The sequence below is a fragment of the Antechinus flavipes genome, chromosome 2 (genome assembly GCF_016432865.1).
Source record: "Antechinus flavipes isolate AdamAnt ecotype Samford, QLD, Australia chromosome 2, AdamAnt_v2, whole genome shotgun sequence".
Lineage (NCBI taxonomy): Eukaryota > Metazoa > Chordata > Mammalia > Dasyuromorphia > Dasyuridae > Antechinus > Antechinus flavipes.
Window position 1 is genome coordinate 339,809,466 of NC_067399.1, and position 25,562 is coordinate 339,835,027.

Here is a 25,562-nt window from a genome sequence, read left to right on the forward strand (position 1 = left end):
GTTTACTATCAGCCCTGGATCTGGTTGAAGTCAATCCTCTCTTGGCTACTTCAGAGGAGGAAGTGAAGGCCACAGCCGGACTGGCTGTGGATGTGATTGCCTCAAGCTTCGGCCAGAAGAGGGAAGGACAGCATGATGGCTATGACCATCTCCCTACTCCCAGTTCACCAGATGAATCGGACAGTGAAGAATGTGTTCGAATTTAGAGAGTCTGTATTTTTTCCACAGGTTTTTTTTTCCACAATGGGCATTCCAAAGTTCTACAGAGGCACTTAAAGGGATATTAAAATTGGCAATGTTAATACTGCCTTCATGAAAGCATAATTGTTTAAAAAAAATCCCTCCTCATTTTTGGTGACCAATGTTACTGTATTCTGTAATTGGTTTTATTTAGTTCATTGGGAATTAATATATTAGATTACTGTATAAATTTAAAGAACTAATAAACACAGCATTTGTTACCTTGGTATAGCACCCCAGCTTTGTTACCATTACGTCACATTTCCAATCGTCATCTTCCTTCTTTCTTACACAGACAGTCTGAGTGCTTAAACTGCTAGGCCCTAGCAGTAAAGTTGGTCCTTTAGCTCTTTGATTTAGGGATCCACAAGGAGAATACAGAGGCAGGGATTTTCCTTATTTTCGAAAGAACTTGTAATAGACTAGTCCTCCCAAGATGGCCAGCTCCAGAAGAATAACCATGGAAAGCAGCAGTTTATTGGTTGCCACTCTACAAATGGAAAAAAGTAAAGGACAGAAGTTAGAACTTGTAAGCTCCTACTGGGTAGAATTAGAAGCATTGTGGTTTAGTGGGAAAAAAATACTCCACTAAGTCAAATCTGTCATATCTCTCTATTAATGGCTATATGTGCTCAAGGACAATTCACCAAACTTCTGTTAAGTGTAATGTATCTGTAAAATGGGGATAATATTTGTTTTATCTGGCTGGCTTAAAGAATCTGGCAGGAGAAAAATTGAAATTTTAATATTTATACATGCTGGGTGTTTCCTATAATCTCACATAATACCACAGGCATGAAGTGCTGACACTTCTTTCTCCAAACTGTATCATTAATGCAACTTAAGTCCTCTTCCATCTCCTTCTTATCCTTTATTTTAGTCATTACAACTGGAAAATCTTGTCCTGGTTCTCTTAGATCTCAGTTTCTGACCACAAGATGCTTACTATTCAAAAGATAAACTATTCTTATCAGTCTAATAGTACTATGTAGCCTATCTAACTTCAGACTGCTCTTATAGGTCCTGAGAACATTATGTGCCTCTCAAAAAAAAAAAAAAAAATCACTTGCAACAGCTTAAAACAGGGGTCAAGCCACCTGCTGGTGGAGGTATCCACTAATAACTAAGAAAATGTTATTAGCAACATGAACTTTTTTAACCTGTCTCCAAAGCTGGAAGCCAGAGCAGAAAGAGGCAACAATAGCCAAATGTGGGGTTTACTATCAAATATCTATTCTTATTTCTTCCCTGATCCTGAGCTGCATAAGACATATAATTAGGCCTCTGCAAAAGTCCTCACTGTATTTAATCTCTGCCATATGTTTTCTTGATTATATTGTCACAGTCACTAACCTAATTTAAGTGTTTATCCCTGAAACTATTGCAGTAGCTTCCAAATTAGTGTTGTGGTCTCAAATCATTCCACAATTGCTAAAGGAATTTCCCCCCCAAAATGCAGGTATCATAGGTCACCCCATTTCAGTAGCTGGCTTCCTACTGACTTTACTTCCTTATCTTTTAGATACTTTAATTTCTCAACTAAGTTTTGTAGTGTACAAAATTTAATGTGGCAGTACATGTACATATGAGAGAAGAATTCTTTAAAGTCATCTAGTCCAATCCTAATTTTTCCAGATGAGAATACAAGTTAAGTGATTTGCACAAAGTGACATATCATAGTGGCAAAACTGGGTTTGGGTCCATGTCCAAAGATCTTTCCATTGCATATCTCTATTCTTGAAGATGAATGTCATCATGAATTTATTAATAATGACAGAAGTAGAAAAATGTAATATAAAAGTAACTAGTAAAACTAGTTACACTCCAATTTCAAACTCACTTTCTAGACATCGAACGCAAGATCTTTCGACTTTTGTTCAAGTTTTCATTTGTATTCACCAACTGAAAAGAAAAAAAGGAGAAAACCAAGAGTTGTTTTTTTTTTTTTTTCAATTACAGAATGCTTAGGTCAAAAAATTGAATTTGTGATAGCTGATAAATCCTACTGAGTGTATAGGGACTTCATCCATTTCTATAGCTTAAATAATCTCAGATTGTTCAACCATGAGTTTTCCAGGCTCCTTACCTTTGGGATATACTCCCTTCCTTAGGATATACTCTAGGTTTGTCAATGTCCCTTCTAAAAAGTACCTCTCGACACTTTTCTACATGCAGTCTGGCCATGGCACAAGTCAATTAGATTATCACTTCCTACCTCCTTAAAGCATAAGGTAACAGGTATAAGATAATGATTTATCTGATGCTTCATTGAACTTGATTGATGCAGAGTGCAGTGCCCATTCAAACTTGCCTCATATTCTTTTATAATATCTATTACGTTCAACTTACTCCACTAATCCTATACTTATGTTTTTTAACCCAACTGTATAAATTTACATTGAACTTTCCAGCCAATTATGTTAGCCTGTCCAGATATTTCTGAATTCCAATTCTATCCCTCAATGTGTTTTCCTGGCCTCATATCAAATTCACAAAATCACAAAAAATTCATGTATATATCTACATCTTCCTTAGCAATACTGATGAAATATGTTTAGAAGAGGGGCAAGAATAATTCTGTTTTAAGAATCTGCTGAATACTTGCTATAACCTAGTCAGAAAGGGAAATGAATATGGCTTTTAGTAACCCCTCCCCTTTAAGTATTTACAAACCATTTCTTTTTTCTTTTTGCTGAGACAATTAAGGTTAAGTGACTTGCCCAGGTTCATACAGCCAGGAAGTGTTATGTATCTGAGGTCAAATTTGAACTCAGGTCCTCCTGACTTCAAGGCTGTTGCTCTATCCACTACATCAACTAGCTGTCCCTCAAATCAATTTTTTTTTTTTAATTAAAGCCTTTTATTTTCAAAACATGCATGGATAATTTTCAACAATTCTTGAAAAATCTTGTGTTTCAATTTTCCTTTCTCTTCTCCCATCCCCTCCTCTAGATGGCAAGTAATCCAATATATGTAAAACATAGTAAAAATACATGTTCCATATATATATATCCAATATATACATACATATTTGTACAATTATCTTGCTGCTCAAGAAAAATCGGCTCAAACAGGAAAAAATTGAGAAAAAATATAATACAAGCAAACAACAAAAAGAGTGAAAATGCTATGCTGTGAACCACACTCAGTTCTCACACTTCTCTCTTGGGAAATAGATGATTCTCTTCATTACAAGATCATTGGAATTGGTCTGAATCATCTCAATGTTAAGAAGAATCATGTCTATCAGAATTGATCATCATGTAATCTTCTTGTTGCCGTGTACAATGATCTCTTGGTTCTGCTCATTTAACTTAGCATAACTTCATGTAAGGCTCTCTAGGCCTCTCTGAAATCATCCTGCTGGTCATTTTTTATAGAACAATATTCCATAACATTCACACACCATAACTTATTCAGCCATTCTCCAGTTGATGGGCATCCATTCAGTTTCCAATTTCTTGCCACTTACAAAAAGGGCTGCCACAAACATTTTTGCACATGTGGGTCCCTTTCCCTCCTTTAAGATCTCTTTGGGATATAAGCCCAGTAGAAACACTGCTGGATCAAAGAGTATGCACAGTTAATCCATTTCATTAAAGAAAAAATACCTGCTCTCAAATTCTGGCAGGAATTTTCTTATAAACCTGGGAAGTTTATCCAAATCTAAGTAATATTTATCAATTATTTGTCAGTTTAAAGCTAGAAGGGACCTTAGAGTATTAATAATTCCAGTTAAATTTCCTTATTTTATAGGTGAAAAAACTGAGAATCAGAAAGATTAAGTGACTTTTGTAAAAATAGTTGACAAAGTTAGTATTGAAATCCAAGCCTTTGCCTCTAAATCTAATGTTTTTCCCCACTAACTCATGTTGCCCATCATCAAGTCACCAAGGAGAAGAAAACACTGGTGTGTCTCTGGTATTTCTCAAGGAAGGTTAGGAAAGTTTTGAAGAGGTAGTCCTTACAGATAAGTCCTCCTCAGCCATTTGTCCAACCAGCCTTGGTAGATTGATCTCCTTCTCTCATTTCTCGCCATTCAAACACAACTTATCTATTTGCTAAATCTAGAAGAGAACTCAAAGTGCAGACAACCAATCTTTTTCCAATACTTTTTTTTTTTAATCAGACTATCTGGATTTGCTGTAAATATTAGAAGAGTAGACATTCATATCACTATTACGTTCTGCTATTTCTAACCCTTTTATTCTTAAGGGATCAAATCAAACAATTTGAAGTAGGAATGCAGAAAATAAGGGATCATTTTCATTCTCCAAAACTTCTGGACTTGAGCCAAGATGTAAATAACAGGCAAATCCAAGGTCAAGTCTGGCCTGCAAGGTCACTTATGATTCTAGTTCTCATGGCTAATAGTAAAAAGAAGATGGGACTACTTTTATTGGCTTATCATTGACACTGCATAGAAAGGTACCCCCCTAAGCTAAAAATTATAGGGCAATTATAGTCTGAGTCAATGAAATAAAAAAATAACTTGACCTTCAAATATGGGAAAAGTAACCTTTTTTGTTTAGTAACTTTGCTGTCTCTTCCAATAGAAAAGATATAAAAATCAGTAAAAGGAACATTAGTCCTGTGACATTTGTCAATAAATAAGAGGCAGTGTAGCATAGGGAATAGAGAGCTAGCCAAGGAAACCTGGAAGAATTCCTAGCTCCATTTTCAATAGATAAATAGCTGTGAACATGGGCTCCTAAGTCACATAACCTCTCAGTGTCCTAAGTGACCTTCTGGTCAAGGAACAAGTATTTATTAAAAGCCTACTATGTACCAGACCCCATGCCAAGTATTACAAATATAAAGGATGGTAAGAGATTTCTGTTCTTGAGGAACAAGAAATTTAATGAGGCAAACAACATATAATGAGGCAAACCAATGAAAATTACAAGTGCAATCTCTATTCTTTTACAATAAATGCAAAAATTATGATTAAAAAAGATCTCTACATTCAAGGAAAGACATCTATTTTAAAAAGTAATTTAGTTCACCCTACTAAGAAATTCTAGTTCTTAGGTTCAAAGAAAGGGAAATTTAAGGTTCCCATCTCTGCCTCTTAATTCCTAAACTCGGAGATAATGTAGTTTCTGGCTTTTGTATTTCCTAAATCATAATAAACCTTCGACTTTAATGAAAGACACCTAACTCACCTCTTTCCTTGCCTCTGCCCTCTTCCCCAATAAATTCAGGCGGAACTTACTCGGCTCTTTGTGCGTTCCAGCTGGTCTCTTTGGTCCCCCAATTCTTCAATGATTTCAGAACCAATCTGATCCGTCTCAGTGGCAATCTGATGGGAGCGTTCGATACTCTGAGTGGCTCGATTTAGGCTCTCAGTTCCTTGTAGAAGTAAAACCCTTTTAGACTGCAGCTGATTCTGACCAAAAAATGGAAAAAGAATCATTATATGCATTTTCTTTATAACCTTTGTTAAGAAAGGAGACAAGGGAACAATTTTTCAGATAGGAAGAAGAGAACTCAGACCTAGTAGATAGACACATTGCTCTCAATTCTTATCCTCTGTTGCTTTTTTGGTTGAGTGGGAAAGAAAATATCAAAAAAGTGAGAACTTTTCCTATTTTTAAAGGCCATCAAGAAGCCCCCCCAAAGGGAGTTGAACTGGTTTCAATATTGTAAGAATTGTATAGCTTTCTCTGTACTTACGAATAATAACTTTCCTTTTTCATTCATTAAAAATTTTAATTCTATAATGCTTTAAGATTTATAAAACAGTATAGAAAAATGACAGTTAAATGAAGGGAAGAGTCATTTATTAAGCGACTACTTCATGACAGGCACTTCATGTGGCACCATGTACTAAACACTCTAAAAAAGATTTCATTTAATTTTTATAACAACCCTGGAAAATAGGTGCTATTTTACAGTTAAGGAAACTGAGGTAAACAGCATTGACTTGTCCAGCATCACGCAGCAAGTAAGTGTTTGAGGCTAGACTTGACCTTGGATCTTGCTGACTCCAGGCCCAAATTACTATCCACTTTGATACCTCATGCTGAACAGCAGTTTCTGTTGTCCTAATAGACAATTCCTAATTTTCTAAATCTTCACTAAAGCTAAATTCCATTTATATTACTGAGCAGCTTAAGTACAAACAACATACTTTTTATTTTTTATTATTTTTTAATAGCTTTTTATTTACAAGTTATATGCATGTGTAATTTTATAGTATTGACAATTACCAAACCTAACATACTTTTTAAATAGAAGTTTTGATTAATTCGGTTATTACAACTACAGAATTTCTTCCTTCATGCTTCCCCATCCTAACAGCCATTCCATATAACAGTAGTCCTCAAAGTGTAGTCCAAAGAATTGTTGGGGTCTCTGAAACCCTTTCAGAGGGTCTACAAATTCAAAATTATTTTTTATTTCTAATAGAGTAAATACCTATAAATATAACCCATGTGAACAAAAACTCTTTGAACAGATCCTCGATAGTTTTTTAATAACATGAAGATACTGAGAATAAAAGTTTGAGAACCACTGCCATATAACATTTAAAAAGCATACATTTCTAGCTCTGAATAAACAACTTAGGATTACAAAACAATGCCACTAGAAGAAATAAGTCTAGTGAAAGCCTTTTATTGTATTCTATATGTTAATAATCAAACAGGATCCTAGGACACCTATAGCAACTCACTTATATATTAAAAACAACTGTCTTTCACTGGGCAAACAATACCCAATATTACAGCCAGATTAAATACAGAAAGGACACTTCAAAGGAGGACCTGGATTCAAATTCTACCTCTGATACTTACTGCCTCCTAGGTAAGGTTGAGTAAGTCACTCAAATTCCCTGAGCCTCCATTTTCTTATTTGTAAAATGAGGAGTATGGACTGGAAGGTCTGAAGTCCCTTCTTCTAGATTTATGATTCTAAACCTAAAGTTGGTTTATTTTATTCAAAACAACACTATTCTTCTGACTCACAATTAACTTATCATCTATAATTAATTTACTTTGACTGACCTTATCAAGCCTTCCCTTCTTTACAATCTCTTCCTAATCTTAATTGTGTTTTAGTCTTTATCCTTTTTAATCTGGATTAAAGATTTTATCTTCTCTACTCCTCAGATTCTCATAAAAACATCATAAAATTTAATATGAAGAGACTTAAAGTTTGGGTCATATATTTCAAACCCTCACTTTACAGATAAAAGAGGTCCACAAATTGCCTTATTTAAGGTCACATGATTAGACAGTGGCAAAGGTGGGATCAGAATTAAAGTCTCTAGACTTTCAGTGTCATACATTACTGTTGCCACTCCTTAAATCATAGAGATTAAGAAAAATCTCTCATATTCCATAGTACCTGAGAAACTTAGCAGCATCCTATATTTTCTGGAAAGCTTAGGCAACTTTACATCCATGGTCACTAGATCAAATTGCAAACTTTCTGTGAGAGAATTAAAACTAATGTAGTTAACAGCCTTCTCTTTATAGGCTACTTGTCTGCATAAATGCACCAGAGTAGAGCTAAGATGATGGTGTACAAGTAGCTAAATGAAAAAAGAGATCCAAAAAGTCACTGAAGAAAATAATTCTTTAAAAATTAGAATTAAGCTAGTGGAAGCTAGTGATTTCACAAGACATCAAGAAATAAAAAAACATCAAAAGAATGGAAAAAAAAAAAAAGAAGAAAATAAACTGTGAAATATCTCAACAGGAAAACTGACCTGGAAAATAGATCCAGGAGAGATAATTTAAGAATTATTCAACTATTTGAAAGCCATGATCAAAGAAAGATAATATGTCAGAGAAAGCTGCCCTGATATCCTGAAGTTAGAAGGTAAAATAGAAATTAAAAAAAAAAAAAAAAATCTACCCCAAAGAAATTGAGGGGATGTCCATCAATTGAAGAATAGTTGAACAAACTGTAATACATGAATACAATGGACTACATATTGTTCTGTAAGAAATGGTAAGCAGGTGGATTTCTGAAAAACCTGGAGAGACTTCCATGAACTGATGCTGAGTGAGAACACTGAACACAGTAATAGCAGCAGTGTGCTGCTCTTCTCAGCAATACAATGGTCTAAGAAAATTCCAGAAGACTCATGACAAAAAACACTATCTATATCCAGAGGAAAAACTATGAAGTTTAAATGCAGATTGACGCATAAAATTTTCACTTTTTTTTTTTTGTACTACCTTTAGCTCTGATTCTTCATTCACAACATGACTAATGTGGAAATATGTTTAATATGATTGCACATGTATAACCTATATCAACTTGGGGAGGTGGGAGAAGGAAAACTGGAAATCAAAATCTTATAAAAGTAAATGATGAAAACTAATAAATAAATAGAAAAGAAAAAAAAAAGAAGAATCCACCAATTATCTTCTGAAAGAAATCCCAAAATAAAAACTTATAGGAATATTGTAGACAAATTCCAGAACTCTTAGGTCAAGGAGAAAATATTGTAAGCAATGGAAAGAAACCCTCCAATATTGCCAGGATTATACAAACTTCCACATCAAAGAACCAGAGGACTTGGAATATGAAATTCCAGAAGGCAAAGAAACTAGGATTATATTTAAGAATGATCTATCCAGCAAAACTGAATATAATCTGGGGAGAAAAAAATGAACATTTAATGAAATAGAGAACTTTCAAATATTCCTGATGAAAAGACCAGAGCTGAATAAAAATTGTTACTTTCAAATACAAGATACAGGAGGGAGGGAATGGAAAGATGATACTTGTAACTCCTAAGAACTTTTTTATTATCATGGCAGTAGGAAAGAGTATACAAAGACAGATCACAGATGTGGGATGACTCTGATGGGATGATTTTTAAAAAATTAAATTAAGGAATGACAAAGAGAGATGCACTGGGAGAAAGGGGAAGGGAGATGAAGAATGGGCAAAATTATCTCATATTAAAGAATTGCAAAAGGAAGGGAAGATGCATCTTACTAACATTCAGAATTGGTTCAAAGAAGGAATAACACACTTGGGTATAGAAATCTATCTTATACTAAAGGAAAATAGGTGGGAAAGGAATAAGAGAAAAGAAAAGGGGCTGATAAAAATGAGGGCATGTTAAAGTAGGTAATGATTAGAAATAAAACAGACTTTTGAGGAAAGATAGGGTAAAAAGAATAAACGGTAAAAATAGGATAAGGAAAAATATACAATAAACATAACTCTGAATGTGAATGGAGTGAACTCATGCATAAAATGGAATTGTGTAGCAGAATAGATTAGAAATCAAAATCCAACAATGCTGTTCATAAGAAACATACTTGAGAGAGACACACACACACCTGGAACAGAATCTTCAGTTTCTATGCTTCAGCTGAGGTGAAAAAGGCAGGGGTAGCAATCAGGATCTCAGAAAAAGCAAAAGCAAAAACAAATCTAATTATAAATGTACCTGAGATTCAAGAACTTACCATGTGATCATTCTCTATAGCATATGCCCCAAATCTACTATCTCCTCGGCCTCCAGGTGGCACCGTCAAAGGAGTGCTCCTCACCTCTCGCTGGAGCTTAGCCAGGTCTCTGCGATAGCTCCGAAGCTTGGCCATCATAGGGTTGCGAAAAGACAGGGGGGCATAGCGCAGCTCCTCTTCCATCTCTGCCAGCTGTCAAGTTAGGAAAGCAGCCAGGAGTATTAACAACTCACATTTAGACATAGTTCTTTAAAGTCTTCAAATTGCTTTCATTATTACAATCACAGGATGAGGCAAGGGGTGAAGGAGGTGGTGGATACAGTAAAAGAAGCACTATAGTGAGAGCCCCAGGTCCTGAGTTTGAATGCTGACACTATTCTTCATTTCCTGTGTGACCTTGTGTAAGTCAGTACATGTCAAATTCCTTATCTGTAAAAAGAACTAGACAACCACTAAGGTAGGGGCCTCCAGCTCCAGATCTATGATCCTACAAACCCCAACTAACAGATGAAGACCCTGAGGCAAAAAGAGGGTCATTATCTACTCCTGGTCACACAACTACTTTTAAGTGTGAGATACAGGAAGAGAAGCCAAATGACCCAAGTGGAGTTTAGCATCATCCCCACTCCATGATGACACCGCTAAATCTATCCCAGTCTAGCCTGGATGCTAACTTCACCAGGGAGCACAGCGGCCTGCAGGTGAATCTGCTGCAAAGCCACAGGCTGCTAAGGACACTAGAAGGTGAGGAACTAGAGGTGGGGATACTGTTGGGACAATCAGACACACTTGTCCTCTTTAGGACAGAGCTGAACAAGAAGTTGTTGTAGAAGCATTTCAGACTCTCCCTGACCCCATTTAAGGTTTTCTTGGGAAAGATAATGGAGTAGTTTGCTATTTCCTTCTCCAGTTCATTTTACAAATGAAGAAACTGAGGTAAGCACAGTGCTAAATGACTTGCCCAGGGTCACACAGCTAGCAAGTGTCTGAGGCCAGATTTGAACTCACAAAGTTGAATCTTCCTGGCTTCAGGCCTGGCATTCTATTCACTGCATCACCTAGCTAACCCCAAACCAAGGGTCAGATATCAAATATTTCTCCTCTTTAACTATCTGAAAATACTCAGTTTTAATTCCCTAATGCCTCAACATGCTATTCAAGGCAAGAGTCTAGAAAACAAGTTTCAAATTGAAGGTGATTACAAACGTCTCTGAGATAATGCTCACAATACTCAGGGCTCTGATCATGTCTCCAAATTCAGTTTTGGAACAAAGAGCTTGGAAGCACAAACTTCTCTTGCCCCTAGCACAAAGAAGATAAAACCAGGCATGCTATTGGAAATAAAATACTATGTCCAATGGGCTATCAAACTGTGCATACCCTTTGATCCAGCAGTCTCACTACTAAGTTTGTATCCTAAAGAAATCATAAAAGAGGGAAAAGTACCCACATGTACAAAAATGTTTGTAGCAGCTCTTTCTGTAGTGGCAAGGAACTGGAAAGTTAAGTGGATACTCACCAGTTGGGAAATACCTGAATAAGTTATAGTATATGAAAGTAATAGAATATTATTGTTCTTTGAGAAATAATGAGCAGGCTGATTTCAGAAAAGCCTGGAGAAATGTACATGAACTGATGCTGAGTGATGGGAACAGAACCAAGATAACATTGTACACAGCAACAACAATATTATGTGATGATCAACTGTGATGGACTTGGCTCTTTTTAACAATGAGGTGATTCAAGGTAATTACAATAGACTTGGGATGGAAAGTAGCATCCACATCCAGAGAGAACTATGGAGACTGAATATGGATTTTCACCTTTTTTGGTTTGTTTCCTTTTTTTTTTTTTCTTTTTCCTGGTTTTTTCCCTTTTGATCTGATTTTTTTTTTTTTTTTTTTTGGCACAGCACAATGGATATAGAAATATGTTTAGAAGAATTGCACACATTTAACTTAATGGATTGCTTGCTGTCTAGGAGTGGGTGAAAGGGGAAGGAGAGGGAGAAAAATTTGGAACACAAGGTTTTGCAAAGGTGAATTCTGAAAACTATTTTTGCTTGTATTTAGAAAAATAAAATACTCTTAAAGGAAAAAAGAAAAAAAAAAAAAGCCTGGAAAGACTTACATGAACTGATGCTGAGTGAAATAAGCAGAACGAAGAGAACACTGTACATAGTTACAAGATTATGTAATGATCAACTGTGATGAACTTGCTTCTTCTCAGCAATGCCATGATTCAAGGCAATTCAAAAAGACTTGGGATGGAAAATGCTATCTGAATCCAGAGAGAGAACTATGGAGACTAAATGTAGATCAAAACATATAGTATTTTCACCTTTTTTGTTTTTTTTTCTTTTTCATGCTTTTTTTAAATTTTGGCCTGACTTTTTTTTAAACAAAAGTTTTTTTATTTTCAAAATATATGCAAAGATAGTTTTTAACATTCACCCTTGTAAAACCTTGTTTTCCAAATTTTTCTCCTTCCCTTTCCTTCATTCTTCTCTCCTAGAAAAGCAAGTAAACCAATATATCTTAAATATGTGCAATTCTTCTATACATGTTTTCATTTATGCTGCACAAGACAAATCAGATCAAAAATGAAAAAAAAAATGAGAGAAAAAAAAACAAGCAAGCAACAATAAATTAATGATTTATATTGGATTATATCCAACCCTGCAACTTGGAGATATGCTGTTGTGACGGCTGTGCATTCTGAGAGCACAGAGCAAGAATGCAGAGATGTCCTAACTAGTCTCTCCCCCTTACCTTTAGCAGCTCCTCCCTTCCTCATTGATTATTCTAGTCTCTTATTTAACATGACACCAGAAAACAGATGACTAGAATTTTTTTTTTTTAATTTTCAATAGTATTTTATTTTTCAAATACATGTAAAGAAAGTTTTCAACATTCTTTCTGGATGCAGATGGCTCTCTCCATCACAAGTCTATTGGAATTGGCCTAAATCACCTCGTTGTTGAAAAGAGCCACATCTATCAGAGTTGATCATCACATAATCTTGTTGTTGCTATGTACAATGTTTTCTTGGTTCTACTCACTTCATTTAGTATGAGTACATATAAAAGTTTCTCCAAGCCTTTCTAAAATAATCCTGCTGATCATTTCTTATAGAACAATAATATTCCATAACATACATATACCATAATTTATTCAGCCATTCCCAAACTGATGGGCATCCAGTAAGTTTCTAGTTCCTTGCAATTACAAAAAGGCATGCTTACAAACATTTTTTGCACACAGGGGTCCTTTTCCCTTTTTTATGATCTCTTTGGGATACAGACCCAGTAGTGGTCTGATTTTTCTTGTACAATATGATAAATATGAAAATATGTTTAAAAGAATTGTACATATTTAATCCATATCAGATTGCTTGCTGTCCTGAGGAGGAAGGAGATAAGAAGAAAATTTTGGGACACAAAGTCTTACAAAAATGAATGTTGAAAATTATCTTTACATTTTTTTGAAAATACAATACTATTGAAAAAAAACACCCAATATTTTGTCTCTGGTCTCATGTTAAATAAGAGCTAAAACAACCAATGAGGAAGGCAGGAACTGCTAAAGATAAGGAGGAGGAGGTTGGAACATCCCTGTATTCTTACTCTGTGCTCTCTCAGAATGCGCAGCTGCCACAACAGCTTAGCTCCATGTTGCAGGATTGGTCATAAACCAACATAAATCAGTAACTAGAACTCTTCTCCTAGAGGCAAGCAGCATTCCCTTTGTTGTGTCACAGTTCCAACATGATCAAGCATCTAATCTCTTGGTTCACGTATCCTAGAAATAAGAAACTTACCATCTTTTTATTTCCAGTACAAACTTACCTGGAAAACAGGTAGGAACTGATTAATTTCTAACTACATAACCACCTCTCTAATTTTGATCATTTGTCTTCAGTGATTACTCACTTGAAGAGTGAAAACCTGGGTTCAAATCCTATTTATGACACAAGCTGAATGACCACTTAATCTCATTCAGCCTCAAGTTCCTCTTTCACAAAATAGAGCTAAATATTTGTTATGAGAGTTTTCTTTTTCTTTTTTTAAAAAATTTCTGTCTAGGGGAAGAGAGAGAAAAAAGTCATTTTTTTGAAGAGAAAAAAAAATACTACACCTAAAAGATAACCTTTACTAATTACCTTCTAAGAGTTGTTGTGAGGATTAAAAAAAATGTGTAGAGTGCTTTGCAAACTTTAAAGTGTTAGATATTGTTGATTAATAGTATCACTACCAACAACAACTAAATGCAACTCTGAAGCCTTAGTTTTAGAGTGTGAACTTTAAAAGTGTAATGAAAGTGTGAATACTTCTGCAAGAGTGGTGTTTCCTCAATGAAACCCTCTAAGTTTTCAATGTAGATTTATAATATTTACTTTAAGAGAGAAATGACTATCAAATAAGGATGACCCAAAAGACTCCTTTGATTTCATTTATGTATGTGCACAAAAATTCTTAAAATAAGATTAGGATGGGGCAGCTAGATGGCACAATGGATAGAGCACTAGCCCTGAAGTCAGGAGGACCTGACTCCACTTAACACTTCCTAGTTGTGTGACCCTGAGCAAGTCACTTAACCCCAGTTGCCTCAGCAAAAAAAATAATAATAATAATAAGATTAGGACAGACGCATTTTAGAGCAGCCATCAAAATATCATCATCAAAACATGATTATTCAGAATTATTCCCAAGCCTTCTTTATCCACAGATGCTACCTACCTTCAGGATGACATTCAAAACTAAGGCCCCAAATCGGGTGCAGTCACAGGTCAGATTCAGGCACAACTTTTGGAAAAACCAAATATTAGTAAAAGAAAGATGTCCCTTACTTCCCAGATCTCACCGTTTCATTTGCTTCCTGTTGTTTCTCATCAAAGTCTCTGATTAACTTCTTTTTCTCTTCTGAAAAAAAAAAAGTTATATTCTATTCCAGTCTGCTTCTATGACTTTTATACATACCATCCACTCTACTTTCCCCCTATTTTCTGCTAACCTTTGGTAATTCTTTTTTTTTTTTTAATTATTATTATTTATATAGTTTTTTATTTACAAGATATATGCATGGGTAATTTTTTCAGCATTGACAGTTGCCAAACCTTTTGTTCCAATTTTTCCCCTCCTTCCCCCTGCCCCCTTCCACAGATGGCAAGCAGACCAATACATGTTAAATATGTTAAAGTATATGTTAAATACAATATATGTATATTGCAGCAATTATTTTGCTGCACAAGAAGACTCGGACTTTGAAATAGTGTCCAATTAACCTGTGAAAGAAATCAAAAATGCAAGCAGACAAAAACAGAGGCATTGGAAATGCTATGTTGTGGTTCATACTCATTTCCCAGAGTTTTTTCGCTGGTTATAGCTGGTTCTATTCATTATTGAACAAATAGAACTGATTTGGTTCAGCTTATTGTTGAAGAGAGCCACATCCATCAGAATTGATCATCATATAATATTGTTGTTTAAGTATATAATGATCTCCTGGTCCTGTTAATTTCACTCAGCATCAGTTCATGTAAGTCTCTCCAGGCCTTTCTGAAATCCTCCTGCTGGTCATTTCTTACCGAACAATAATATTCCATAATATTCATATACCACAATTTATTCAGCCATTCTCCAATTGATGGGCATCCACTCAGTTTCCAGTCTGGGGCCATTACAAATAGGGCTTACACAAACATTCTTGCACATACAGGTCCCTTTCCCTTCTTTAAGATTTCTTTGGGATATAAGCCCAGTAGTAACTGCTGGATCAAAAGATATGCACAGTTTGATAGCTACCTCTGACAATTCTATGGTAATAACTAATTATGGTCATGACAATAACAACCAATAAATATCGGTAGGGCATTTTTATGTTAATTCATTTAACTCCTTTAAAACAAACTCTATAACATTAAAAAAAAAAAAAAGGGTGCCTTTTAAAAATATCTAAATGAAAAGAATCAACCCAGATTCTTAAAAATTAATTCTTGTGATGTTGCCACTGATCAAAACATTTTGGGAGCTTTTCTTTCAAAAATTTCTTTAATACTTAAGGAACATTTTTCCCCCTCTCCTCAATGGTGGAGAACAGCCTCCTTAATTTAAGTGGATTTTACTTTTCAAAATGTCAGTAAGAAGCACATATGGTAAATAAAATGAGGAATCAACAAGTATTTAATAAAACCCTGTTGTGCCAAACACTGATATGTAAGGCACTGATGACAAAACTGAAAGTCCCTACCCTTACAACATACATGTATTTTGTAAGTATCCTAACCCATGTAATGAGGGGGAAGGGAATACTTCACAGGAAAATGGAGGAAAGTGTTCACTTATTTTGGAGGTGGGGCTTGAGCTGGGCTCTGAAGCAAGTGAGGGATTCTAAGAGGCAGACATGAGAGAAAGCAGTGCAGATATGGTGCAGCAGCAAAGGTGAAGCTACAAGATGAGAGATGGAATATCTTCAATAAGGAACAATATTAGTAAGACCAGTTTGGCTAGAATGTGGGATCAATAAAGGGAAGATATAGATACAGATGAAAGGGACATGATTGAAGCTAGCAGAACCAGGAAAACAACAGCAAGATTGTATGATGATCAACTATAATAGACTTGGGCTCTTCTCAGCAATGTGGTGGCTCAAGACAATTCTAATATATTTGGGGTGCAAAGTGCCATCCGTAAGCAAAGAACGAACAATGGAGACTGAATGTGGGTCAAAGCATGATATTTTCACCCTTTTTCTTTCTCATGCTTTTTTCCCTTTAGTTTGATTTTACTTGTACAACATGACAAATATGGAAATATGTTTTAAAGGATTACACATGTTTAATGACGGGGAGGAGAGAGAGACAGAAAAAAAATTTGCAACACAAAATCTTACAAAAGTGAATATTGGAAACTATATATGTATTTGGAAAAATAAAGTACTGTTTAGGGGAAAATAATTTTTAAAAATGAAGCCAATTCAGCCAAGTGAAAAAACTTGGGGGGCTGAATAAACCCCAATTTATTTAAAATATAATGTAGAATGTATACATATATTGTATTTAACATATACTTTAACATATTTAACAAGTATTGGTCTACCTGCCATTTGGGGGAGGGGATGGGAGGAAGGAGGGGAAAAATTGGAACAAAAGGTTTTGCAATTGTCAATGCTGAAAAAGTACCCATGCATATATCTTGTAAATAAAAAGCTGTAATAAAAAAAGTGATTAAAAATAAATAAATAAAATATAATGTAGATGTGATCGAAGCATTTTTAGTCATTAAGAGTAAAATAAATGCTTCACAAGGTAAACTTCAAAATTATTATTTTCTATCTTATTATTACTCTATCTTAGGATCAATAGATCCCTGGAATATACCCTTTCTTCTGCATAACCCATATTCTACCCTGAGTGAAATACAATAAGTTTCTATAATTATTTATATCCTTTTGATATATATATATATATTTTTTTTTAATGAGCAAGCATGAACTGTCCTTCCTTTCTTCTTGGCAATGAAGAAACCAACATTTAAGAGCCCAGTGGTCAGATTCCATATAGTACAGCAAGGGAATAAATATTAATGATCAGGTATGGGGTATGTACAATCAGTTCTAAAGAACAACTCTCATCAACTTCTAAGACTACCTGCATATAGACTTTTTATTTGGAGACCTCTTCACAAACTCCTCCAAGGCATACATTTTTTCATTGTTATTATTTACTGATTACGCGGTAAACCAAAAAAAAAAAAAAAAAAAATCTTGACATTTTTTCAGCCTTTAAAGTTTTTCCAATAAGGAATCTCTTATGCAAAATTAAAATACAAAATTCCTTGATAAGTCAACCACTGGGTCTAAATAGGAGGAAGATTCCTTATAGAGAGGTGAGAAGATTCAGTTGTTACAGTTTACAGATAATCAAGCCCCAAAGCATGAGGAATTCTATGATTACATAAAAGAGATCAGCCTAAGAATAAAGTCATAAGAAAAACCAAATGAATAATTTATTTTCTGTACTGTAACATACAGCTAAAGACATAATACCTTACCCATATGGGACAGCACATTTTAAGGACAATAAACTTAAACCCAGAATTAAATTGGAAAAGCAAATCTAAAAGCCTTTGGAAATGTGTAGCAGTGCTATCAATGATCCCAAGTTGCTTGCCAACACACAAAAAACTTATCTTTATTAATATTAATGTTCTCCATTTTCAAAAGTTCTATGAAGAAAAATGCTATGCATCTTCAGAGAGAGAATTGATAAACTTTAAATGCAAAGAAAATATACTTTTTTAACTTTATTTTTTGAAAGTTTTTTGTTTGTAGTTTCTTTTGCAACATGATAAATATGGAAATACATTTTATATGACTTTACATATATAAATGATATCAAACTGCTTGTTTTCTCAAGGAAAGGAGAAAGGAAGGAAAGGAGGGAGAGAATTTAGATCTCAAAATTTTTTAAAATGTTAATTTTTTTACTTGTAATTGGGAAACATTTAATGAAATAAATATATATATTTTAAAAATGCTAATGTCCTTTTGGTCATGCTGCAAATGGGGGAATATCACAACAATCAAATAAAGTTCTGGGTGTCCAAAAGTGCAAAAACATACAGCAGGAGGCAGCAATGTATTTCCATTAATTATCTGTGTGCAAGAACTGGTATAAGACATATATTACCATACGACAATGTATTATTAGAAAACTCTGACCTCTTTTTCTTGCTCTGGAAACAGTAATCAGGTTAATATAACCATTGTTACTACCCCATGGTTCCACTAATAATTACTGTAAAACTGCATACCAAAATTCCCTTCCCTGAACACTATTCACAGATGTGTACTACATCTCTTTAATGGAATGTAATTTCTTTCATAGAAAGGATATATCTCCAAGCTTAATATAGTGCCTGGCACATAGTAGGCATGTAAGTGATTTTTCATACAACATTTACCCATGCTTAAAACCTCAGTGTATGTTGCAAAGCAGTTCTCTACTTTGGAGCAGAATGTAACATCCAGAAGAGCAGAGAATTGTCTGATTTAAAGAAATGGAGGAAAGAAGCATTGACACATGTTAAGACGAATGTATTAATGTTAAATAAAATAGAACTATGTGGTAATACATTTGACAAGTTTTCCTTTGCTAACACTGAAAACTATGAGAAGATTCTGAAAGAATACCGATTCTATTTAGTCTGAAATATGCAGTAACATTTATGTTTGGAGGGGCAGCTAGGTGGCACAGTGGATAGAGTAACAGCCCTGAAGTCAGGATGACCTGAGTTCAAATCTCCGAACCGTATTACCTCCTAGCTATGTGACCCTGGGCAAGTCACTTACCCTCCCCCCTCCAAAAAAAATCTATCTTTGGGTCAGGATGCAGGCAGGAGGAAGAGTACCTTAGGTTCAAAAATACCTTGTCACAGTTTTTAAAGTATACATTGTAATGCTTTTGCACATAAGCTACAGAACAAAGGATAAAAGTAAGGGGGCTATGAAACATGCTCGATTTTGTTATGGTTCCTAATATTTCACACAAATAGAAAAAAAAATTTTTTAACTGTTAAGAAATGGCCAGGCAAAGGTCTAAATAATAAAGATGTAACTGACCGGCCAATCTGCAATTTGCAAACTAGTAGATATTAGATTTATCTTAGACATTTTTCCTAACCTTTCTCTGGCTTTTTTTGCCCATAATTGACAAAGGACTGAATAGAGGTGAACAGGTTGAGGATGAGACAGATGTAATCTATTGAGTTTTCTGATTTTCAAAGAAAGCTGTACTTTTGCATCACCAGGTTAGAAATCACTCATCAATTGTTACTCAGTTCATGCACCCCTAAGCACAGAGAACATATTTCTTGTCTCCAAAATGAATCATGAAATATCATCAGACTTCAAATAAAAAACAATCAGAAATGTGCATTGCTTTTCTCTTTAACATTGTAGTTTTCTTATGATCTCAAGTGAAAAGGAATATTATTTCCTCTTTAAAAACTGAAACATTTGATTCCACAAGGATTAGACATCCAAATCATCAGAGCTGAAAATCTGTTGTTTTTAAAGCCTTAGAAAGACAAGACACTCATCAACTTCTCATTAACTTATCCCTAACTCTAATATAACCTTTGACCCAAATTCCCCATGTCATAAAGTGCCTAAAAATTACTAACTTCTAAAAGCATCTAACATTTATATAGTGCTTTAAGTTCTGCAAAGAATTTTAGAAGTATTATTTTATTTGATTATGCTATTCACTGAATTAAACCATCTTTCTCTAGTGATGCTTCCAGGTAAGGAACATCAGAAAGTGTGAAGGAGTGCTTATCTAGCACATAGAAGGTAATTAATAATTAACTGCTGACTTAACATAATTGAATCAGTTGAACAATGTGAGGATGCATAATCGGAAGAATAGAAAAGGAGCTGTATCTGAAGATGAGCTTCCAGAACTATAAAGCGGTTGAACTTTTGAGACACTAGTACTGAAATACATCACAGAAGATTTCTCAAACAGGTGTCCTAATTGGAAAAGCAAAAATGGGGGAGAAACACATCATCTCCAACACTAGTCAGTGCCTCCACTAAGCAACACATAGGAAGCTACATTTAGAGGCACAAACTTGGAAGATGGTAATCATCCACAGTCAAAGCACACAGAGAACATTTTGTTTCCTTCCAGGCACCAAATTTTAGGAAGAGCATCAGTAAAAGAAATAACTTCAGGAAGAAAGCAACCAGCAGAGCGAAGGATTCCAAGAAGCCTTTCCCTTACCCTTTACTAATACTACTGCCTTCTCTCCAAAAGTATTTCCAATTTCTCCAGTACATGTCTTGTTTGTTGCAAGAATGTCTCCCCTATTAGAATGTGTCCCCTAGAAACAATATTATTATTTATTGGACATGTGGTTTGTTTTTTGTCTTTTTTTGTATGAGTAGAGCTCAGCACAGTATCTGGCACATAGTAGACAATGCTTGAAGATATAACCTAACTTGAATTGCTCAAACAATATAGGAAAAATATATAACAGCTCTTCTCTTAATTGGGGGAAGAGAAGAGTCAAAAAGGAGCTGTAATGCTGAAATGAGAGGAGCCTAGTTTTGCTAACTGTTCTCACAAAGCAGAATGAAAAAGATAGAAATAGCCAAGAGGAAAATTTAGCTTTGACTTTAAGGAGGAAAAAAACCTTCCTATCTAATAGTTGTCCAGTGTGGAAGCATCAGCCTCCGGTTGGTTCCCCAAGAGAAAAGTTTTGTCCCCTCATTGGAGTCTTCAAAAAAAAAAATATTGGTAGGTAGTTGACTGATGATGGTCTTCAGAGTACGTGGGAGTGGATTCTAACCAATAAGGCAAAAATGAGAGCACTCCCACATCCACCACCACTCAACCCCAGCATGCAAACAATTACCTACAAACGAGCAATATACACTACGGGTAAACTGAGCACAGCCAATAGTAGGAAAGTGCTGGAATTAAGAGGTACAGGGATAAGCTTCCGTTGGAGAAGGGGGGATTTTTAGCAGGAATTGGAAGGAAACCAGGAGTGTTAAGAAGAGATAGAGCACCCCAAGCACAGGGGACAACCAGAGAAAATGCCTGGAGGCTGGAGATGGAGGGTCTCGTCCCAGTGTCACTGGATCCAAAGGTACGTGGTGAGATGCAAAATGAAAAAACTGAAAGGGGATTATTGGCAGTAGGCTTTGAAAGCCTGCATAGAGGAGTTTACGTTTGAACCTGGAGATGATATGAGACTACTAAATTTATTGTGGAAGGGAGAGAAGAGCACCGTTGGAACTTGCGCTGATCATTCTGGCAGCTCAAGGGTAAGTTCCTTAAAAGTAAGAACCCTTTTCTTTTTGATTAATTATACCTCCAGCGCTTAACTGGCGCTTGATAAAAGCAAAGAGGCGCTCAACAAATGTAACTTGGGATGGACGGGAGTGGGGGACACTAGGTGGCCCCCGAGCCCTTTCCTCCTAAGTCCACTTTGTGACGCAAGTTCCAGAAGGAATGGGGAAACTAGAGAGAATGGGGGCGCCCCGGAAACTCCCGGACACCCGTCCCCCTCCCAGAGGACTCACCCGTCCCTCCGGTCCCCAGGAGCCTGTCGGGGACCCCTCGCAAGTCATCATAGAGCCCGCGGAAGATCTCGTGCAATTTCTCGAAAGGTTCTGAGGACACGGCGGCTGCCATGGCGCAGGGCGAGGTATCCCTACACCGGCAGGGCCGAGGTCCTGGGCCCAGGAGCCAGCTTCTAGCTCAGCTTCGGGGATGCACCCGCGAATCTCGAATCCATTGCCCCCGGCAAATGTCCCTACCACCCCAGCGTAATAGGAGGAGCTTCCGGGGAACTGAAGCGACGGGGTCCTTCAGAGCCGGAACTCTCGCCACGAAGTCCTATCCTACCACCCACAGGGGACATATCATCATGTGCCTGATGAGAAACTTAAAACATTTCCTCGTGGGGACTTCAATGAGTAAGGAAAAGAGAAGCCAAAGCCTCCCTACATCTCTTTTTCTCTCCCCGAGGTGTGCTGTGATTTGTCTGCCAGATTTGGTACGACTAAACTGTCATATATTGGGAAGCGATAACTACAGTCACCCGCCCACTAGCCGGTGAAGGGAAGGAGAAAAAAACAAAAAAAAAGGACCGTGGGAAAACACTGATGTCGCAGTGCCTTGAGGGAGTTGTAGTTCAAAAGGAGCGACTCGTGACAGTCCCAGAGATACGGAAACCCTGGAAGGTACTCTTGGAGCTTCCCGGAGACGCAGTCTCATTGTGCGTCATCACGCATAGTCACCTGTCAGTAGTCCCTAGTACTCTTTTCGTTTCTTTATTGTGAAAGTAGAGGTCTCCAGCTACTGGCTGGTTTGTTGTATTTGTGAGTCTCATGATATTACTCTTTTACTGGTGGAATCACTAAGGCTTGGAGAGGATTTATTCCCAGAAGCATAGCCGAATTCCTACCCCCAATTTTGGGAAGTTTTATTTTTTAAGCTACTGATTTTATTTTTGTTTTTACCTTAAAAGTATAGATTATTCCCGCTTCCTCAGAGTTCTCATAACAAAGTAAAATAGCTGAAACTCGTCATAGAGGAGCCTCATCTGAAAGTGCATGCAACATACTTTTAATAATTTGTTACTTTGGGGGGCTTTGGATCTGCCTTTTTTTTTTTTTCAATATGGCTAATATGAAAATGTTTGCATTTCTGTCTGCACGTATATAATCTATATCAAATTGGTTGTTTTCTGAAAGGAGAAGAAAGAATGTAGAGCTCAAAAAAATTTTAAGAATGCTAAAAATTTTTGTTTACATGTAATTGAGAAAAATAAAAAAATAAAAATGCAAGTGAGAAATATTTAACAAATTAAAATCCATAAAAAAGAAAATGCATCTAACACACCAAAAAAAATGAATTAACAAAATTAGGCAGATCAAGTATGACTGGAATGTAGAAATTATATTGTGTATATATTCAGCAATTAGTTCATTTAAAGACACAGCTGGCAAGTTGAGCCACAAAACTAGACATAAAATGAAAACTACAAATACATACTTGTTGTCTGTCCTTCATTCTTGAAGAGAACCCGTGACATCAGGAAGATAATGTCATGACTTGCAAGTATATTGGAATTTTGTAAATCAAGGCTTTGAAAGTCACCAACTTCACTCTCTAGTAGATAACAGGTGAAGGATTAGGATTAGGGTCAAACAAGCATCCAAAAAAACCACTCAGTGGTGTTGGGGTCCCTTTCCAGCTTAATTGGGTTGATCAATCAGAGATGGCTGCCTAGCTGGGCTAGGGTCAGTTATGACAGGTTTCACTTGGGAGTGATGTATACTGGTCTTTCATTTGGTAACACTGGTCATAATATGACTGTTCTGCAAGCTCTGATAAATCCCTACTGATTCATTGGTGTCTATATACCAAAACATACCTGTAGCCCATAGACTTTGGCAGTTCAGTCTGCAGGTGTTCAAGTGGTATTGCTCCATTTCTTCCCCTTTTTTTGGACAGTTTTTTCCCTAAATTGGTTTTAATCCAGTGATAAATTCATAGATCAGGTAAAAGGTCCTGAACACACACAGGACTAATAAAACAAGAAACATTAACAAGAAGGTGAATAAAGAAATCCAATATAGGTGTAGCTTTAGGGGTATCAAGTCCTTTGGCAGTGAGCTACCATTTTCTTCAAAAGTCTGGTAAAAGCCTTATCTCAAATATCTTTTCCTAGATCAGGACAGATTTGTGGAGGTATTTCCTCATTTCTGGGTTGGAGGCATTTGGAAGATTCTCACAGTAATGTTTGTGAGTGATAAGACAATATAATTTAGTAAAATGTGACAAAATATAAGTAGATGGGTCTTCAGTAATTAGTTCCTCTGGTCCTACTAACAAGAGAGTTAAAAGAATATCAAATTAGTGTTATGCCACAGTTCTCTTTAATTGTCCTTGATGTGGGAAAGATTCTTTTCTAGATTTTCAGCTCCTCCTAGTGAATATAATTACCCTTTAACTCACAAATCCTGGTCCCTTTGTATTCCAATAGAAGATCCAGCCCTGGGACCAACATGGATCCCTTGGTCCCAATATATCTCTCCATTTAATAAACTATTGAATTGGTCTCTGATCTGTGTCTGACTGAATAGTTTGAGACGAGAGTCCTGTCCAGTCAATTGTACTCTCCCATTAATAAAATATTAAAAACTCTCTAATCTCTCTCCTGCCTCAGTTTCTCCAGCATTACATTAGAAACTCATAATTCACTTGGAACTAGCACTTTTTCTTTCTATCACTACCTAACCCCAGTATCTGGTATGAACAATGTCATCAAGAAGCTGCAGGAAGAATCTTTAAAAAAAAGGATCCAAACTATGCTCAAAGGGCTATAAAACTTGTTCCAACTGCATTATTGCTAGATCTATACACCAAAGATTTATTTTTAAAAATTGTCAAAATATTTTTTTTCCTCAATGCTAAGACCAAGCAAGCAGGCTGTGTCCTAAGCCTGCCATAACAATAATCCTTTGCACTCAGGATATCATCCTCCATCAAAGTATATTGCTTGGATTAGCACCAGGTATTCACCGGAGGATTTAGCTCCCCTTATTTCCTAGGGCCAGTCATCACATGCTCACAATCCCTGTACCTTGTCACTGACAGATTCTGCAATCCTATTTCTAAAACAAAGTTCTGGTTCTGTGCCCCCTAAAATTTGAGACAATGGATGTTCCCACAGGACCCAAGAATACCTGTATTATCCCAAGAAATGCCAATCATGAGAACTATTTCAAGATCCAAGAATGATTGTATTTAAGTATGCATGTAAGTGACTCTCAGCATCAGCAGCATTAAGCCCTCCTGGGCTTCCATCTGCAGGAAACAATACCTCACTCTGAGGACCTGACTTGGGATTCTATAAATAGGTGATTTTAAGACAAAGTATCAAAACTATAGCAACATGAAAAATGTTCTGTCACATATTAGGAAAACTATCAATATAATTGGCCATATTAATAATCAAATTAACAAAAACCATATGATCATCTCAATAGATGCAGAAAAAGCATTTGATAAAATCCAACATCCATTCCTATTAAAAACTCTTGAGAGTATAGGAATAAATGGACTTTTCCTTAAAATAATCAGTAGCATCTATTTAAAACCAGCAGTAAGCATTATATGTAACGGGAACAAACTGCAACCATTCCCAATAAGATCAGGAGTAAAACAAGGTTGCCCACTATCACCTTTACTATTTAATATTGTATTAGAAATGCTAGCTTTGGCAATAAGAGTTGAGAAAGAGATTAAAGGAATAAGAATAGGCAATGAGGAAACCAAATTATCACTCTTTGCTGATGATATGAT

At 35.9% G+C, this 25,562-nt stretch overlaps 2 protein-coding genes and 1 long non-coding RNA gene across 4 annotated transcripts in view; 2 read left to right on the forward strand and 1 right to left on the reverse strand.

Annotated features, from left to right (window-relative positions):
- ARG2 (arginase 2) overlaps positions 1 to 466 on the forward strand; it is a 40,171-nt gene extending 39,705 nt beyond the window's left edge. The window contains exon 8 of the mRNA XM_051977878.1: positions 1 to 466. Within this exon, the coding sequence (XP_051833838.1) occupies positions 1 to 206 (206 nt within the window). The 3' untranslated portion in view covers positions 207 to 466.
- Positions 365 to 22,310, reverse strand: VTI1B (vesicle transport through interaction with t-SNAREs 1B). 2 transcript variants are annotated; one of them, XM_051977881.1, is made up of 6 exons: positions 21,770 to 22,307; positions 14,540 to 14,598; positions 9,678 to 9,869; positions 5,456 to 5,629; positions 2,081 to 2,142; positions 365 to 730 (listed from the first exon to the last, which is right to left on the reverse strand). In XM_051977881.1, the coding sequence occupies exons 1-6, from the start codon at positions 21,879 to 21,881 to the stop codon at positions 637 to 639; spliced, it is 693 nt and encodes a 230-aa protein (XP_051833841.1). In that variant the 5' UTR covers positions 21,882 to 22,307; the 3' UTR covers positions 365 to 636. The 2 variants fall into 2 exon arrangements, with proteins under 2 accessions (XP_051833841.1, XP_051833842.1); XM_051977882.1 differs by lacking the exon at positions 14,540 to 14,598 and having other exon boundaries at positions 21,770 to 22,310.
- Positions 9,877 to 25,562, forward strand: part of LOC127549661 (uncharacterized) — a 28,271-nt gene continuing 12,585 nt past the window's right edge. Inside the window, exon 1 of the long non-coding RNA XR_007950686.1 lies at positions 9,877 to 13,535. This is a non-coding gene — a long non-coding RNA (uncharacterized LOC127549661). The remainder of the gene's footprint in view (positions 13,536 to 25,562) is intronic.

Coding starts and splice junctions, on each gene's coding strand:
- VTI1B (XM_051977881.1), bottom strand. CDS start 21,881: ATGGCAGCCGCCGTGTCCTCAGAACCTTTCGAGAAATTGCACGAGATC. Junction 5,630..9,677: donor CTATAGAGAATGATCACATG/GTAAGTTCTTGA, acceptor TTTTTTGGTCAG/AATCAGCTGCAGTCTAAAAG. Junction 2,143..5,455: donor TGGAACGCACAAAGAGCCGA/GTAAGTTCCGCC, acceptor TTTTCTTTTCAG/TTGGTGAATACAAATGAAAA.